The following is a 17,532-nucleotide window of genomic DNA, read 5'->3' on the forward strand; positions in this document are numbered from 1 at the left end:
GCTCCGACGAGCCTTTGAATTTATTGCACATTTAATGATTCCGAAAGTGCCGCCTAACAATTACTACCCGACACTAGAATAGAAAACTCGGGCAATATTATATAAATATCATTAGTGGTTGAAAAAAGGAAACAAAACTACCCCTTAAAATACTTGGTATGGTATTTTTTACTCTTTACTCAATATCATTTTTAGTTAAATAAATATATTAATCAAAAGAGTATTAATCAAGAATAAATGGTAAAAATTAAAATTTATGCACTCTAGGGACTGGTTATTAAAAAAGGGCCTAATGAAAAGGCAGAATAATACAAAATTTGAAAAACTATGTATAATATTCATGGAAGCCAGAGAAATTTTAGACAAACGAATTTTTATGTTCTCATAATAATATGATTTTTCTCAAATATTGAAAGTATTAATGCCTCAATCAATAAATGTATTGGGCATCTACCATTACCTATTTGAATCATTTTCTTTAAAAAAAAAAAGTACCATTTCCTTCTATCCGTTTTTCTATAGATCTGGATTCTTATTATTTCCATAGATATCAATATTTTCATGTTCATCTGTCCCTTTAAATAATTGTTTTCGAGTGATTTTTTAAGTTGTTAGCAACGCTAACAAACTTTTCATGAAGGGACCATATTTCCGTGCCGGCAGTTTTAATAAGCTGTATTTTTAATGAGCTTAAAACTGTAGGAAAAAAATAAATAAATCACTTGGTGTACATTTTATTACAGTATAATTTATACTCTCTATCACTCGCTTCGAAACACAGCATTAGACATTTTGTTCGAATCCAAATAAGCAAAGCTTCAACTTCAAACTTAACAACCATGCACCAATATTGGTGATACACTTATTAATATATCAAAACATGGAAAGACCACAATTGAATAACATAAATACGCACTCGTACAATAACAAAAACGATATTACAAACTGAAATACAATGCGCTAGAATATTTTTTTCACTTCCAAACTTGTTTTCCACAGATCATATTCAAGCTGGAAAAGCCTCGATGACAGATTGAATAGCTGCAATGGACCTCACAGTGTGTCGGCTAAAACCAGCCTCGCGAAGAACATATGCCCATTCATCCAAGGTCCTCTCTTTGCCTTTGTAAGTATGAGCCATCATCACCATATCCAGAACCAACCCCACATCATTTAGCTTGTTGTCTTCTTTCTGCTGCTCTTTATTACCAATCACAGCTTCTACTATTATCACCTTCCCTTTGTCTTTTGGAATGGCTTCCCTACACTTTTTCAGTATGCGGATACACTCATCGTCTCCCCAGTCATGAAGAACCGTCTATTTCATATCCACACCACAAGAGAACAAATTGAATGAAAAATATTAAAACATACTGGGGGTAAAGATCATGACTATGCAATTATCGTATCTTAATATATATCAGATATATATTTATATATATATATATTCAATCTTGACGATCTCACACTAGCTTGGAGTATTACTAAACATCTAACTTTATATATACCAACTTATTTTATTGATTGATTGACTTTTTCTAATCAACGTTTTTCACCGGGTAAGGTATGCTTTTCTATAAAAATAAAGTTGTTTACAATAATGTCTGGTGGAATATAAACATGTGGCTATTGGTTTTTAACTAGTCATAATGGATCTTTGACTGTTACTTAATGTTAGTACTCACAATTAACTATGTAGGCCACAAGCACAAATCCATACACCCTTTTAATTACACGACAATTTTAGACTGATTGAATAATTAATATTGATTATTACTCACGTTATTAATTAGTAGTTTTATCCTTTAGAAAAATTATTTTATAACAATGAAAAAATTACGGATTCTGACTTACTAAAAATATTCATTTTAAAAAACTCTATATTTTAACTAGTTCTAGTCTAAAATGTATAAATATATGGATTACTATTAATGAGTAAAAATAAAAATGAGCTCTATTTTAATAGGTATTTTTAAAAATTACCCTATAACAATTGACTATCACATAGTTGGTGAAAAAAATATAGGTGTAAAAGTTCGGACTTGTGCAGGTGTACATAGGTAATTAGATTTACGTACCACGAGTAATACAGCATCAGCCTTAGGAATAAATTCGAACATGTCACCTCCAACATACTCGATCCCTTCACACTGTTCAGCAAGAGATACAACATGAGGAAGATCAAAGGTAATGCCCTTACTAATCCAAGGACAGGCCTTAACCAACCTACGCATGATCGTCCCGGTGCCTCCGCCGACGTCGACGAGGGTTTCAACCCCTTCAAACACGTCCAAACAACCATCAATGATCGCCGATGCCATCACCCTAGCTTTACAAGCCATGGCCTCATTGATGAGCTGGCCATGGGCCGGGTTTGCCTCAGCGTATTTCCATACGTCCTCGCCGTGCACCACCTCAAAAGCCGAGGTAGCTTTCCCCTTGACACATGCGCTCAGGCAGTGCCATGTCGCCATCGCAGGTGGGCTGCTCTGCATCAGAATAAGCGCCGCCATGCTGTTCTCTCCGGTTCTCATTAACCGGCGAGAGCTGGGTGTTTGCGCGTAATACGCAGTTGGGACGGTGTCTTCGTTTCTGATGATGATCTCTTTGAATATTCCATGGTTGACTAAAAACCTCATGACCCGGTGAAGGTTTTGGAGATCACAATCTAGGGCTGATGACAGCTCTAGAAGTGTCATGGGACGTCCATGGTTTGCTATGGCGTCAGCCATGCCAAGCTCAATGGCACATTTCACCACAGCCATTTCTACAACCCCGCCAAAATAGTATTTCGACATATCGACTTTTTCGTGCTTTTCTTCTTCTCTTTCTTCCCATGTTAAGTGATCTCTTTGTGTTTCTTTCATGTCTCTTTTTAGTTTTTACGTCTATTGAATCTTGTTATATAGCTGTATATACACTAAAAGTCCAAGTTATATTAAAGAATCGTACTTTACACGGAGCCACAATTTCTTTTAGGCCCACTGGCGGCGCTACCGCAATCAAAATTGGCCCCTTTAATTTCTCCAGAAAAATTCAAATTTCATAATTATTTTTTTAAATCTATTATTTATATTATTCTAAATAATTAAATATCATTATGACTTTTTATTTTATTCTTATTAAATAAATAAAACTTATTTATTTTTAATAGAATAATATAAATAATTTTTTTTATCATTTTAAATAATTTTTTTAGCTTTTTTTTTCTTTTAAAGTGTCTCATAATTACAGGCATAATCTAAAGATAATTTAACACCTAACTCCATAATAAAAAGAAGAGTTCGAACCTTCCACGCCAAGTTCAAAAAATAAATTGTCTCCCTGAATTTTTCTATTTAGGATGTGAGCATTGCTAAACTCCTCATACACGTGGATGGGTTCAACATTTTTGTTATGATATTTATATAAAATTTTTAAAAACATTTTAATTATACCTTAAAGTTTAATTTTTGAATTACCGCATATTTTATTTAAATCTAAATTGTTAAATAAATTAATACTCAACAACACTAGTAATATCTTCACAATTTGTGAATTTTAAACCTCAAAAATGAATTAAATTTAACTAAAAATCATCCAATGACAGCATGAACGGTGGCACAAACCCATTTCTCACGACGGCAATGTGATCTCTTCTCCCACGGGCATGAGCTCTTATATATGCAGTCATCCACAATCTCTTTTTCGTTCTTTGTTTTTTTTTTCAACTAAGCTTTAAACCCAAAAGAAAAAAAAAAATCTCCGACAGCGGAAAGGTAATCAAGCAAAAGCTTTTAATCAAAAGAAAAAAAAAGTTTGTTCTTCGATAGAGGAAAGGGAAAGGATTTTTTTTTTTAAAATGTCCATCTACTAGTCACACAAGATCTTCGGCGACCTTCAAGCTTTTTACGATTGTCTCCGGCAATTGAATCAATTGACGTTGGAGATTGGGAAAAGGATCTGGATTTTTTTTTTTCACTTCAAGGCTGGTTAAAAAAAAAAAAGATGGGGTCCACAAGTACTCCAAGAAATCTGAACCATTGCGTTCTACGTATCCATATCGAAAAAGGTGTTTGCATTATTGTAGCATTTTACTTAAGATGCGTTTGGTTCATGAATTAGAATTATGATATTAGAATTATTTTTAATTTATGTGTATGTTTTATGAAAAAAAATACTGTAACGAATTATGAATTATGATTCAAATTATAGTATGAATCCCCTTATCAAACGTCTCCTTAATTTTTTTAGTAGAACTCCTTCTCTCTCTTTCTTTTTTTTAGCTAATGAAAAGTCCTTCCTCTTTGCCGAGCAATTTACGGAGCAACTCATTGACTTTTCTTTTAAAAACATCGTAAATGCAATTTATTTTTTGGGAACTTCTTAGAGGACCAGAAAAATAAATTATCTGTAATTTTTTATTTTTAACTATAAATATATATTTAAAATTGTTTGATATTATAAATATTTTTTTAATTTAATGTGATTTTAACTTAATTTAACGGTTAAAAATTGACATTACTAACAAGTAGTGATGGAGCTAATATTTTATTTCAGTTGGGACATATTTTAAATTTCTTTTTACAATAAATAAACATAAGTATAAAAATTTGAATTGCGATATTTTTCAATAACTACCAAATATGTATATGAGAATAAAGATTAAATAATATGAGAATAAAGATTAAATAACGTGAGATTCAATATATATGAAAGTATTTAATTTAATAGGGACAAATAAAAATATCATAAGATTTTTAAGAATAAAAATTTCACATTAAAAATAGCTCCACCCCTGGCTGACAAGCCTACCCTATCAGAGGGAATTACCTTATTTTTTCATAAGAACTCCGACCTTTTTTTAGGGCAACTTAGACTTTTTGCAACTTATTCACTTAAGATCATGAAAGCAGATTGTAACCACCTTAAGGTAGAAAAATTCTACAATATTAACAAGTCAAACTAAAGTAGAAGAAACGTATACGAATTGCAGAGCTTTCTTCCTTAGAGAGCCCTTCTAGAAATTCTCAAGGGCGACTTTGTCTTTTGAATACAGAAGTTTGTCTAGTATTTTTTTTTAAACATATCGGTGTTTTTTTTTAAATTTTTTTTAGCTGTTAGATCTGGTCAAAATCACACTAAATTAAAAAAATAAAAAAAAAATAAATTATGATACAGATCTGCCAGTTGAAAGGTAGAAAACTCTAATATTCCAAAAAGAATAGAACATGAAGAAAGTTCCTCTGAAAATATCATAAACGCAATTTATTTTTTTAACAGATCCTACATTTTAAAAGTCATGACATTATTAAACCATCCCGAGGTAGAAAAATGTAGAAGAAACTTATACTAAGAAGGCTATAGCCCTTCTAGAAATTCTCACGGGAGACTTTTTTTTTCCTCAAAACATTATAAGTGCAATTTGATTTTTTAGTAGAACTCTTTACTCTTTTGAGAGCAACTTATTGACTTTTTGCAGGCAAAGGTACGAAAAAAAAATTGAGATTTTGAAGAAAGAAAAAAAAAGTGTTTGTCATTGTTCTCTAGATAACTGGTGGAGTGATAATTGATAGGGTGACGACTCCACCAGGCAGTCAACCTTCACTTTGTTTATTTAGATTGGCTCTCAATCGTCGTCATTGCCCACCTACTAATCTTGAATTGGTTCACACATTTGTATTTTGGTCCTATAATGTTTGATTCAGCCTTCAGAGTGTTAATGGCGGTCAAGGTCAAGGATTAGACTTTAGAATCGAGGTTAACGTGTCTAGGGGAAAGATTTTTGCATGAATGAATGATACTCGTAAATATTCAGGGCCTGTTTGGTTCACTGATTCAAGTTGTTAATTCGAGTTGAGATATGACTTTATGTGAGAGTTTTTACTATAGTAAAAAAATTAGATGTGACTGTTTCTGAGAGCTTTTTACTGTAACAAAACTTGAATCGGTGAAATGAACGGAAGCTCAATGTACTTAGGGCTTTAATGATACTCATAAATATCTCAATTTAGACCTTGGCTCCAACCACTAATAAGTCTTAAACTTCATTCCTCAATCTCGACCATAACCGAACCTAGGCCCTGACCTCCGATGAACCCAACCTCTATCTCAAAAAAGATATATATTTTTTTCACATTATTTAAAAAAACATAAATAAAAACTAATTATCAAACATTTAAAAAAATATATTTCAATAAAGAATGTTAAAAAAATTAACAAAATAATGGCATTTACAAAAATAAATCAAAACCTCATGACCCGGTGAAGGTTTTGGAGATCAGAATCTAGGGCTGATGCAGCTCTAGAAGTGTCATGGGACGTCCATGGTTTGCTATGGCGTCAGCCATGCCAAGCTCAATGGCACATTTCACCACAGCCATTTCTACAGCCCCGCCAAAATAGTATTTCGACATATCGACTTTTTCGTGCTTTTCTTCTTCTCTTTCTTCCTCTAATAGTCCCCATGTTAAGTGATCTCTTTGTGTTTCTTCCATGTCTCTTTTTAGTTTTTACGTCTATTGAATATTGTTAAGGATCTGCGTAGCAAGTTGTGCTATATGATAGTTTATATAGCTGTATATACACTAAAAGTCCAAGTTACCAAGTTATATTAAAGAATCGTATTTTACACGGAGCCACAATTTCTATTAGGCCCACTGGCTATACCTACCGTAATCAAATTTGGCCCTTTTAATTTGTCCAGAAAATTTCAAATTTAATCATTTTTTTTTCAAGTTTATTATTTATATTATTCTAAATAATTACATATCATTATAACTTTTTATTTTACTCTTATTAATTAAATAACACTTATTTATTTTTTAATAGAGTATAAATAGTATTTTTTACCATCTTAACCAGTATTTTTAATTTTTTTCCTTCTTTTAAAGTGTCTCATAATTACAGGGATAACCTATAATTATCTCCCACGCCATGTTCAAAAAATAAAAAAATATATTATCTCCCTAAATTTTTCTATTTAGGATATGAGCATCGCTAAACTCCTCATACACGTGGGATGGGTTCAACATTTTTGTTATGATATTTATATAAAATTTTTAAAAACATTTTATTTATACCTTAAAGTTTAATTTTTGAATTGCCGCATATTTTATTTAAATCTAAATTGTTAAATAAATTAATAGTCAACAACACTAGTAATATCTTCACAATTTGTGAATTTTAAACCTTAAAAATGAATTAAATTTAACTAAAAATCATCCGGTGATAGCATGAACGGTGACATAAACCCACTTCTCCCCACGGCGATGTTATCTCTTCTCCCGCTGGCATGAGCTCTTATATATACAGTGGACGTTTAGTTTATAGATTCAGAATTATGATTCAGAATCATTCTCGTTTTATGTGTGTTTTTTTATGAGAGAAAAATATTGTAAAAAATTATGAATTATGATTCATAATTATAGACGAATACAGAAAATAAACATTCGTCCACAATCTCTTTTTCGTTCTTGTTTTTTTTTTTTAACTAAGCTTTTAAACCCAAAAAAAAAAAAAACTCCGACAGCAGAAAGGTAATCAAGTAAAAGCTTTTAAATCAAAAGAAAAAAAAAGTTTGTTCTTTGATAGAGGAAAGGGAAAGGATCTTTTTTTTTAAATGTCCATCTACTAGTCACACAAGGTCTTCGGCGACCTTCAAGCTTTTTACGATTGTCTTCGGCAATTGAATCGATTGACGCTGGAGATTGGGAAAAGGATCTGGGTTTTTTTTTTTCCACTTCAAAGCATCAGTTCAAGGCTGGTTAAAAAAAAAAGATAGGGTCCGCATGTAATCTAAGAAATCTAAACCATTGCGTATCCATATCGAAAAAGGTAATTTAGTGTAATTTTAACTTAATTTAATGGTTTGAAATTGACACTACTGACAAGTAGTGACGGAGTTAGTATTTTATTTTAGTTGGGGCGTATTTTAAATTTTTTTACAATAAATAAACATAAGAAGTATAAAAATTTGAATGACGACATTTTTCAATAACTACCAAATACATATATAAGAATAAAGATTAAATAACGTAAGATTCAATGAGAGCATATACGAAAGTATTAAATTTTAATAGGGACAATTAAAAATATCATAAGATTTTTAAGAATAAAAATTTCACATTAAAAATAGCTCCACCCTTGGCTGACAAGCCTAGCCTATCAGAGGGAATTACCTTTTTTTTTTTCTTTTTTAGTAGAACTCCTACCGTTTTTTAAGAGCAATTTAAGACTTTTTCCAACTTTTTCACTTAACATCATAAAACAAATAAATATACAAAACAGATAAATTTTTATATAAATTAGACAACTGAAAAATAAGAAATTCCAACATTCTAAAAAGAATAGAACATGGAGAAAGTTCTTTTGAAAATATCATAAATGCAATTTATTTTTTTAGCATATCCTTTTAAAAGCACATGATATTGTTGAACCATCCCGAGGTAGAAAAATGTAGAAGAAACTTCTACTAAGAAGGCTGTTGTGTGGAAAAATGTGGATGACGCGTGAAAAAATAACAGTGTGACACATGGCATTGCTTTTCTTCAAAAGGCAACAACCCTCGACGTTAGGGACTGCCTTTCCTTCAGCTGCAAAGGAAGCCCAACTTAGGACGCCAACTCTAAGTGACGACGACAGGTCGTACCGTCGACCTTACGATGGGAATCCTTCGGGAGAAAATCAATTGCCAAGAAAGACAACTAGGCTGAGCAAATAGAGACGGCGAGAGGAATGCCCTAAAAGGGGAAAGCCTGACATCGCAAGTTGCGTGTAGAAATGGGGGATGTCTGCAGTACAAGCATTAATTGCAAACCCTTAAACCGCCCTACGGGGGACAGAAAAGGGTTACAGGTATGCACAAAGCCGTAATGGGAAACTAATTGGCTGAGTGAACAATTCACAAAAGTGATTAGTGGGCTACGGTCTGGGCCTAGAAAGACATACCACTTGAGTGCTTCTGCCTACAAAGGAAACCCACCCGACGAAGGAAGTTCAGCTATAAAAGGGGCGAAGCCCCATACAGGAAGGAGGTTGGCTTCCTGAAAGAAAAAATGAAAGAGCAATTGTTGATGTAAATTGTAACAATCTCAAAAGGAATATAAAACTACAGTGGATGTAGCTCTTCATTTATAAGAGTGAACCACTATAAATTTTGTGTGTTCTTCTACTTCAAGTATTTCTTCTCATATTGATCACCATTTTAAAAATACAACAAACACTTCATTGCATGTATTGAGTATATTGTCAATATCAAGCCAGTAATCCAACGGGATACCTAGAGGTGACCCGGCCTATTTCTGTTGACGAGTTTTCACCGTCAACAAAGGCTATAGCCTTTGGGGAGCCCTTCTAGAAATTCTCACAGGAGACTTTTTTTTTCCTCAAAACATTATAAGTGCAACTTGTTTCTTTTTTCGTAGAACTCTTTACTCTTTTGAGAGCAACTTATTGACTTTTTGCAAGTAAAGGTACAAAAAAAAAAAAAAAACAATTGAGATTTTGAAGAAAGAAAAAAAAAAGTGTTTGTCGTTTTCTAGTGGAGTGATAACTGGTGGAGTGAGAATTGATAGGGCGATGACTCCACCAAGCAGTCAACCTTCACTTTGTTTATTTAGTTCGCTCTCAATCGCCGTCACTGCCTACCCACTAATCTTGAATTGGTTCACACATTTGCATTTTGGTCCTATAATGTTTGATTCAGCCTTCAGAGTGTTAATGGCGGTCAAGGTCGAGGATTAGCCTTAGAATCGAGGTTAACGTGTCTAGGGGAAAGATTTTTGCTTGAATGAATGATACTCGTAAATATTCAATGTAGGACTTTTAATGATACTCATAAATATCTCAATTTAGACCTTGGCTCCAACCACTTAATAAGTCCTAAGTCCTAACTTCATTCCTCAATCTCGACCATAACCGAACCTAGGCCCTGACCTCCGATGACCCCAACCTCTATCTCCAAATATATATTTTTTTCACATTATTTAAAAAAACATAAATCAAAACTAATTATCAAACATTTAAAAATATATTTCAATAAAGAATGTTAAAAAAATTAACAAAATAATGGCATTTACGAGGTTTGTGATTGAATTGAGCGTTTTTTTCTAGCCTATATTTGATATCTTTTATCTATTTATTTTACATAGAAACTTGTTGAGCTTCTTTTTCCTAGCCTAGTCACCAGTGATATATTTCGAGTTGATATAAATTACCAAAATAATGGCATTTACGAGGTTTGTGATTGAATTGCCACAAGAATCATGTGGAAATTTATTGGACTAGCATTATTTTAAAAAGCATGAAACATGATAAGCTAACTACATTGTGGCGTTTGCAAAATACGTAATAATGCATTAGGAGGAAGATAATTTTTTTTTCTTTTTTTTAGAATCAGGAGGAAATAAATTGGATGCATAAATTTTGCTTTGCAACAATGTTTGTTTTCTGTATTCGTCTATAATTCTAAATCATGATTCATGATTCTTTACAGTGTTTTTTTCTCACAAAAGACACGTAAAATGAGAATAGTTCTGAATCATGATTCTGAATCCATGAACCAAACGTTCACTAAAAGAAAGTTCTTTCTTGAACAACAAAACCACTGCAAAATTCCTTCCCAAAAAAATAACCCACTACCAGAATGTGTAAATATATATAAAGTAGGAGGACTATATAAAAGTTAAAATTTGAACTTGAAATTAACGCCCCTCGGTTAGAACCTCACTGGCTACGTCATTGCCCCAAGCGCAAACATGTTTCGTCAAAAGCTTGAGCTATCCTTTTAAAATAGCGTAAAAGCTTTGTACGCTATCAATGTGGGACTCTGCACTCTCTCTCTCTCTTGTTGCAAGAAACGGGATTAAAATTACTCACCGTCTCGTAACCAAAGGCCCACAAAGGGGGTGCATAAAGAATAAAGAGAGAAAGAAGGAAATAGGTTAAGACTTGAGATGAATTAAAATTAATAGGTTAATAGTTTACATAAATTAATAAATATGTAAAATTATTATTTTTGTCCATAATTTTTCTGGTTATGACCATAACTTGACAAGTTATTGACGGTTTTTGTCAATAACTTGTCTAATTATGAACCATAACTTGATAAATTTGTCCGTAATTTATCTGTTTATGAACCATAACTTGACAAGTTATAGCATATTAATTTTTATAACTAAAAATTGACCTATATACTTTTTTAAACTTTTCATATTGACATATTTTCTACTATTTCTGAAGAATAAATCCAAGCAAAAACTATTGAGTGGAATTTCTTTATCTTTATAAGATCTAAAATCAGAAAGAAAAGAAGGGAGTGAGCTGTCGTGTGGGAGAAACGTTCCCCCATTTGACCGGCAGCTTTACAATCCCCTTCAAATTTTACTCGAAACAACTACTTGTAATGCTCCTCAGATGAGTAGAGGAGATCCAAGGGAATCTCGAGATATAAGACTGGCAGATGCTTTACTCTCTGAAGGATTTTGGGAGAAAATATTTAATCTTATTTATCTTCACATAATCGGAAAAATATATAACTTTATATAGAAGAGATTGAGAATCTAATCTTCTTCTAGATAAACTCTAAATCATATATTTAACAATCCTTATCCTATACTATAAAATTTAAACGCTAGAATTTAAATCTTATTGATAACGCATAAATCATAACTAAACCTATCAATCCTATATTTTCGACACTCCCCCTCAAGTTAGAGCATAGATATTTATCATACCCAACTTGCTTGTCAAAAATTTAAAATGAGACCGTAGAAGCCCCTTAGTCAAGATATTAGCTATCTGTTGTGTAGTTGGAACAAACGGCAAGCAGATGATTCCCGCTTCAAGTTTCTCTTTAATGAAATGTCTTTCAATCTCAACGTGCTTTGTTCGATCATGTTGTATGGGGTTATGAGCAATGCTAATGGCAGCTTTGTTGTCACAATAAAGTTTCATTGGACTCTCAATCAGCCTCCTTAATTCTTCAAGAATCCGCTTCAACCACAGAACTTCACATATTCCATGAGCCATTGATCTGAACTTAGCCTCAGCACTACTCCTTGCCACAACACTTTGCTTCTTACTTTTCCACGTAACTAAGTTACCCCAGACAAATGTACAGTACCCAGATGTAGATCTTCTATCTGTAATAGATCCAACCCAATCAACATCAGTGTAGACTTCAATACCTCGCTGTTCATTTTTCTTGAAGAACAATCCTTTCCCGGGGGTACTCTTCAGATATCTCAAGATTCGGTGGACTGCCTCAAGATGCTCTTCATATGGAGAGTGCATAAATTGACTCACAACGCTGACAACAAATGCAATGTTTGGGTGAGTATATGACAGATATATCAATTTCCCGACCAGCTTCTAGTATCTTACTGTGTCCACTAGTGTTCCTTTTTCTCTTTCTCCAAGCTTTATGTTCGGCTCCATTGGTGTTTCTGCTGGTCTGCAACCACTCATCCCAGTCTCTTTCAAGAGATTAAGAACATACTTTCGTTGAGAGACAACTATGCCTTTTTTGGATCTTGCGATTTCCATGCCAATGAAGTATCTCAATTGTCCCAAGTCTTAATCTCAAACTCAAAAGTTAAGCACTGTTTCAACCTCTCCATCTCTGTCAAGTCATCTCCAGTGAGGATGATATCATCCACATAGACAATCAGAACTGCAACTTTCCCTCCGGTTGAGAACTTCATAAATAGAGTGTGGTATGTCTGCGCCTGAGTGTATCTATGTCTTTTCACACCCTGAGTAAACTTTTCAAACCAAGCCCTTGGTGATTGCTTGAGTCCATAGAGTGATTTTTTCAAACTGCACACTTTAGAACAAATTTTTTTATCAAAACTGGGAGGGGAGTCCATAGAAACTTCTTCTTCCAGATCCCCGTTCAAAAATGCATTCTTCACATCCAGTTGTTGTAGTGACCAGTCTAAATTCACAGTAATAGATAAAAGTACTCGAACTGTATTAAGTTTTGCGACAGGTGTAAATGTCTCTGAGTAGTTTATCCCATATGTCTGTGTGAAACCCTTAACTACCAACCGGGCCTTGTACCTTTCTACTGTGCCATCTATATTGTATTTGACTGTAAAGACCCATTTGCAACCAACATTGCCTTTCCCACCAGTAGGTCCACAACTTCCCAAGTTTCATTTTTTTCTAGAGCCCTCATTTCTTCTAGAATAGCCTCTTTCCATTCAGGAACTATTCTCCTTCCATTCAGGAACATTCAGAGCCTCCTGCACTGTTCTAGGAATTTCTACACGAGACAAGTGTGAGGTAAAAGCATGAAGATAAGGTGATAATTTTTCATAGGACACAAAGTTAGACAGGGGGTGTTGTGTACAAGATCTAACCCCCTTACAATGGGCAATAGGAACATCCAAGTTATTAATAGACTTAGCTTGGACACTAAACTCTAAAGATTTTGATTGAGACAGAGATGTACCTAAAGGGGACTCTAGATCTGTTCCCAAGTTAGATTCATGGCAATGTTGCAAAGGAGGAACCCTTTCCTTGAATCGGTTTTCTCCTTGAGTAGACACGGAGCTCTTGAATTTTTCCACTTGGTTTATCACACATCTCTATTCCTAACCGGTCATCTAATGACATTGAAGGAGGTCCTCTATCATTCTCAATTTCTAAAATATCATTTTCTAGATGTGGATTTGGACTTGATTCTAAAGACATATGGTTAATATTTAGATGGTTTGAGACTTCCTTACTAACTGGTTCAAAGGGGTCATTCTCGGCAGGATCATGGTTCCTATTATATTCAGCAGTATTCCTATTATATTCGGCAATAGCAGGTTCAGCAAATATTCGGCAACAGTAGGATCAAGCACAACAAGAGCGTCAAGTAGGTCAAGTTCAGTTTCTAACCTCGCATCTTCACTATCACTCTCCCCCTGAAGATGATTCTTACAAAAATATTTCTGTGTTTTAAAGAATGTCACATCCATAGTTACAAAAACCTTTTTTTGAAATTGGGTCAAAACATTTGTACCCTTTTTGTGTTGGTGAGTAACTAATAAAAACACACTTTCTTGCCTAGGATCCAATTTCCCTCGATTATGATTGTGCACATGAATGAATGCAACATAACCAAATACCTTAAGTCGAATATCAGTGACAAGCCGTGATGTGAGAAATTTTTTCTTAAAACAGTTCAACGGTGTTTGAAATTTCAAAACTCTTGTGGGCATTCTATTAATTAGGAACATTGCAATAAGGATTGCTTCACCCCACAAGTATTTTGGAACATTTTTCGTAAAAAGTAGTGACCTAGCAACCTCAAGAAGATGTTTGTTTTTTCTTTCCACCACCCCATTTTGTTGAGGGGTGTCATTGCAAGAACTTTGGTGTACAATCCCTTTCTCTAAGAAAAATTTGCCCAAGATTTTATTAAAATATTCTTTCCCATTATCATTTCAGAAAACCTGAATTTTAGTTTCAAATTGTGTTTGAACCATGTTCTAAAAGTTTTTGAAAACTTCTTCTGCTTCAGACTTTTCTTTTAATAGAAACACACAAATTACCCATGTGTGATCATCTATGAAGGTGATAAACCATCTTTTTTGAAAGCAAGTGCTAACCCTAGAAGGTCCCCAAATATCGCTATGAATAACTGTGAATGGTTTTGAGCCCTTATAGGGTTGTGGAGGAAAGGAAGCCCGGTGATGTTTTATTAGGATCTGTTAATGACTTGGGAACTGGTTTGATTAGTGGGCTGGTAGTGTTAGTAGGAATTAGTATAAATAAAGGGCTTAGTAGCTCACTAGTGGCATGTTGTGATTTTCAGAGTTTTGAGAGATTGAGATTTGGGAGAGCGGTGGTCTCTCGAATGCCATCAAATTAGGAGTTCCTGAAGTACTCGAATTCTCTGTTTTATCCTTTATATTTCAGTGTAATTTGGTGTTCTTGGCTAATTGGATTAATAAAATCCCCTCCAATTATTCTCATTTTCTTGTTGTTTCTGGTGTGTGTGAGTGTGGAATTGGTGTTTGACTGATTTTCTGAGCTAGGTTCCTAACAATTTGGTATCAGAGCAGTTGATTCTCGGAAAAAAAAACAAAACAAAACAAAAAAGAGTAAATGGAATCAATGAAAGAGAAATTGGAATCAACGCTTCAAAGTGTGAAGCAGATCATTCGATTGTTAGAAGAGCAGGACCGCAAAGCTTGGGTGGTTGAAAGTGGGATAACACCGGCAAAAGATACGTGGTCGCAACCAGAAGAACAGCGCCAGCGAACGACGACGAACGCGTTGCGATCTGGTTGGAGTGAGTCGCGATTAGATCTGTGCACTGAACATCGGGTTCCGCGATCTGATTAGAATTACGAAGCAAGGGTTTCGAACTGCGGAACCATGATGGAGTTAGAGCGTCAACGTCAACGAACGACGCCAGATGGGGCGCAACCAGATCCAGAATCGCGCGAGGTCGAAGATCGGGAAAAATCTTGGCGATCTAGAGCTAGATCGTCTAGATCTAAAGTGAATGGCAGCAGATTCGTGACAGAATTGAGCGTTGCCAAGGCTGCGCTTCGCGATTTCGGTACGTCCGAGTCTTATTCCAGTTGGATTTGGAAGGGGTCTCGCGGTTCCGGTGCCGTTTTAACTCATTCGGGTGCTGTTTTGGTTGATTCTGACGAGTTTAAGGTAATGTCTTGGAATTCAGGCGTGTTCGGGGAAGATTATGCAGCGAATTGGACTGGGTCTCGTGATTCCGTCATGGTTAGGGCAGATTCCAGCCAGGTTAGGACTGGGTCACATGATTCCGGTGAGATTCAAGTGGATTCCGGCAAAGGCAAGATCGGATCTTCCAATTACGGCGTGTGCAGGGCCACTTTCGGCGTTGTGGCGGCTGGACGTCGCACTTCCAGCAAGATTGGGGTTAAGTTTGACGCCATTGGAGCTGGGTCTCGAAATTCCAGCGAAATTTGGGCCGGGTCCTCAAAATGTGAAAATTCGCGAAGTGATTTTGGGGTTGATCCTTGGGTTTTTCAATCTGATGTGGGCAAGGTGAATAGAGTTTCGCCATCTTGTTGGTTAGGAGAACCTATGGTTTTGAACAGGAGAAAGGGAAGGTGGCGTGACACGCTGTGGGAGAACCGATCGAATCGGCGTTTTCAGCAAATGGAGATGTCGCTGTTCACTGGAGAAAATGCTAAGGAGTGAGTCTCCTGAGCTGAACGTTATTTTCAATTGTATAGGTTGACAGAAAGAGAGAAAATATGGGCTGTGGAAGAGGCCATGGAGGGTGATGCTTTGGTTTGGAATCAATGGCAGGATGGTTGACGACTGTTCTGCAGTTGGGATGAATTGAAAGCTCATTTACTACAGTGTTTCCAATCAACGCAAGAAGAGACCATCTGTGGGAGTTTCGTGGCGAAAGAGCGAGCGAATACCAAGGCTGATTCTGAACGACAAATCGAGGTACTTGCTGCACCTTGGAAAGAGATATCAAATGCAGTTTTTGAGAGAGATTTCACTACCAAGTTGAAAGTCAATAAAGAGCATGAAATAGGAAATTCAAGTGGGTTGCTTCTGGCTCACACTAAAGCTGTTTTAGATCAGCAAATTGATGCTCAAAGAGAGTTTCCTTCAAAGAATCTCATCGGGAAGGTGAACCAAGGCGTTGCAAATGAAGATGACTTTCAAACCAATGCCAAGAATGAGGGGCTTCAAGGTGCGTGGAACAAGATCTCAATGACATCAAACTTTTCTAAGGATATTGCCTTAGAGTATGTGTTTGATGCACCAGTGAAAGAAGTTAAAGAAGGTGGAGGCCATTCTAGTATTTTAAAAGGTCTTATTGGTTCGGTTTTTAGCAATTGTGGGGGTGTTGACAAAGGAATGGAGAAAGTACACTTGCATCTTCCCTCCATTGTTGGTGTTTTGAAGAACAATGAGGCAAAATTCTTGGATACGGTGGAGTATAAATTGCAGCAAGATAAAGCTGGTGAGAGGAGGGTGATTAGTATACACGATTTGATTGGGATAACCAGCAAGCTCTTGCATTCTTATGTGGATAATTTTTTTGGATGAACTTCTAGGAATAGTTTATTTCACTGTGGTTCACAATTCAGGTTCCAAACAGAAGAGTGAACTTGGCAAAACATGGAAGTTATCAAGAAGATTTGAAGCAAGTTTTGTTTGTTTCATAGAGCTCACAAAGATCTCTGTTCTTTCCCATGTTGATGTACTATTGCAGTTTTATTTTCTAGTTTTTACCTTGAGGACAAGGTGAATGTTTAGGCGGGAGGTAATGTTAGGATCCGTTAATGACTTGAGAACTAGTTAGGTTAATGGGCTGGTAGTGTTAGTAGGAATTAGTATAAATAAAGAACTTAGTAGCTCACTAGGGGCATGTTGTGATTTTCAGAGTTTTGAGAGACTGAGATTTGGGAGAGCGGTGATCTCTCGAATACCACCAAATTAGGAGTTCCCAGAGTACTCGAATTCTCCGAGTTCGAATCCTGAAACTTATAAGAAGATGTGAAAAAGTGAATTTGATAGTTTAAGTCTCGAGTTAGTTTACTAACA

The 17,532-nt window shown here is 35.1% G+C and overlaps 1 protein-coding gene across 1 annotated transcript; it reads right to left on the reverse strand.

Annotated features, from left to right (window-relative positions):
- Positions 1-823: 823 nt before the first annotated feature.
- On the reverse strand, positions 824-2,867 carry LOC21397472 (acetylserotonin O-methyltransferase). Its single transcript, XM_010104987.2, has 2 exons — positions 2,079-2,867; positions 824-1,318 (listed from the first exon to the last, which is right to left on the reverse strand). Exons 1-2 carry the CDS (start codon positions 2,865-2,867, stop codon positions 1,007-1,009), a joined length of 1,101 nt encoding a protein of 366 aa, XP_010103289.1. The 3' UTR covers positions 824-1,006.
- Between the last annotated feature and the right edge of the window lie 14,665 nt (positions 2,868-17,532).

This window comes from Morus notabilis, unplaced genomic scaffold (genome assembly GCF_000414095.1).
Source record: "Morus notabilis unplaced genomic scaffold, ASM41409v2 Scaffold629, whole genome shotgun sequence".
In the NCBI taxonomy this organism is placed as follows: Eukaryota; Viridiplantae; Streptophyta; class Magnoliopsida; order Rosales; family Moraceae; genus Morus; species Morus notabilis.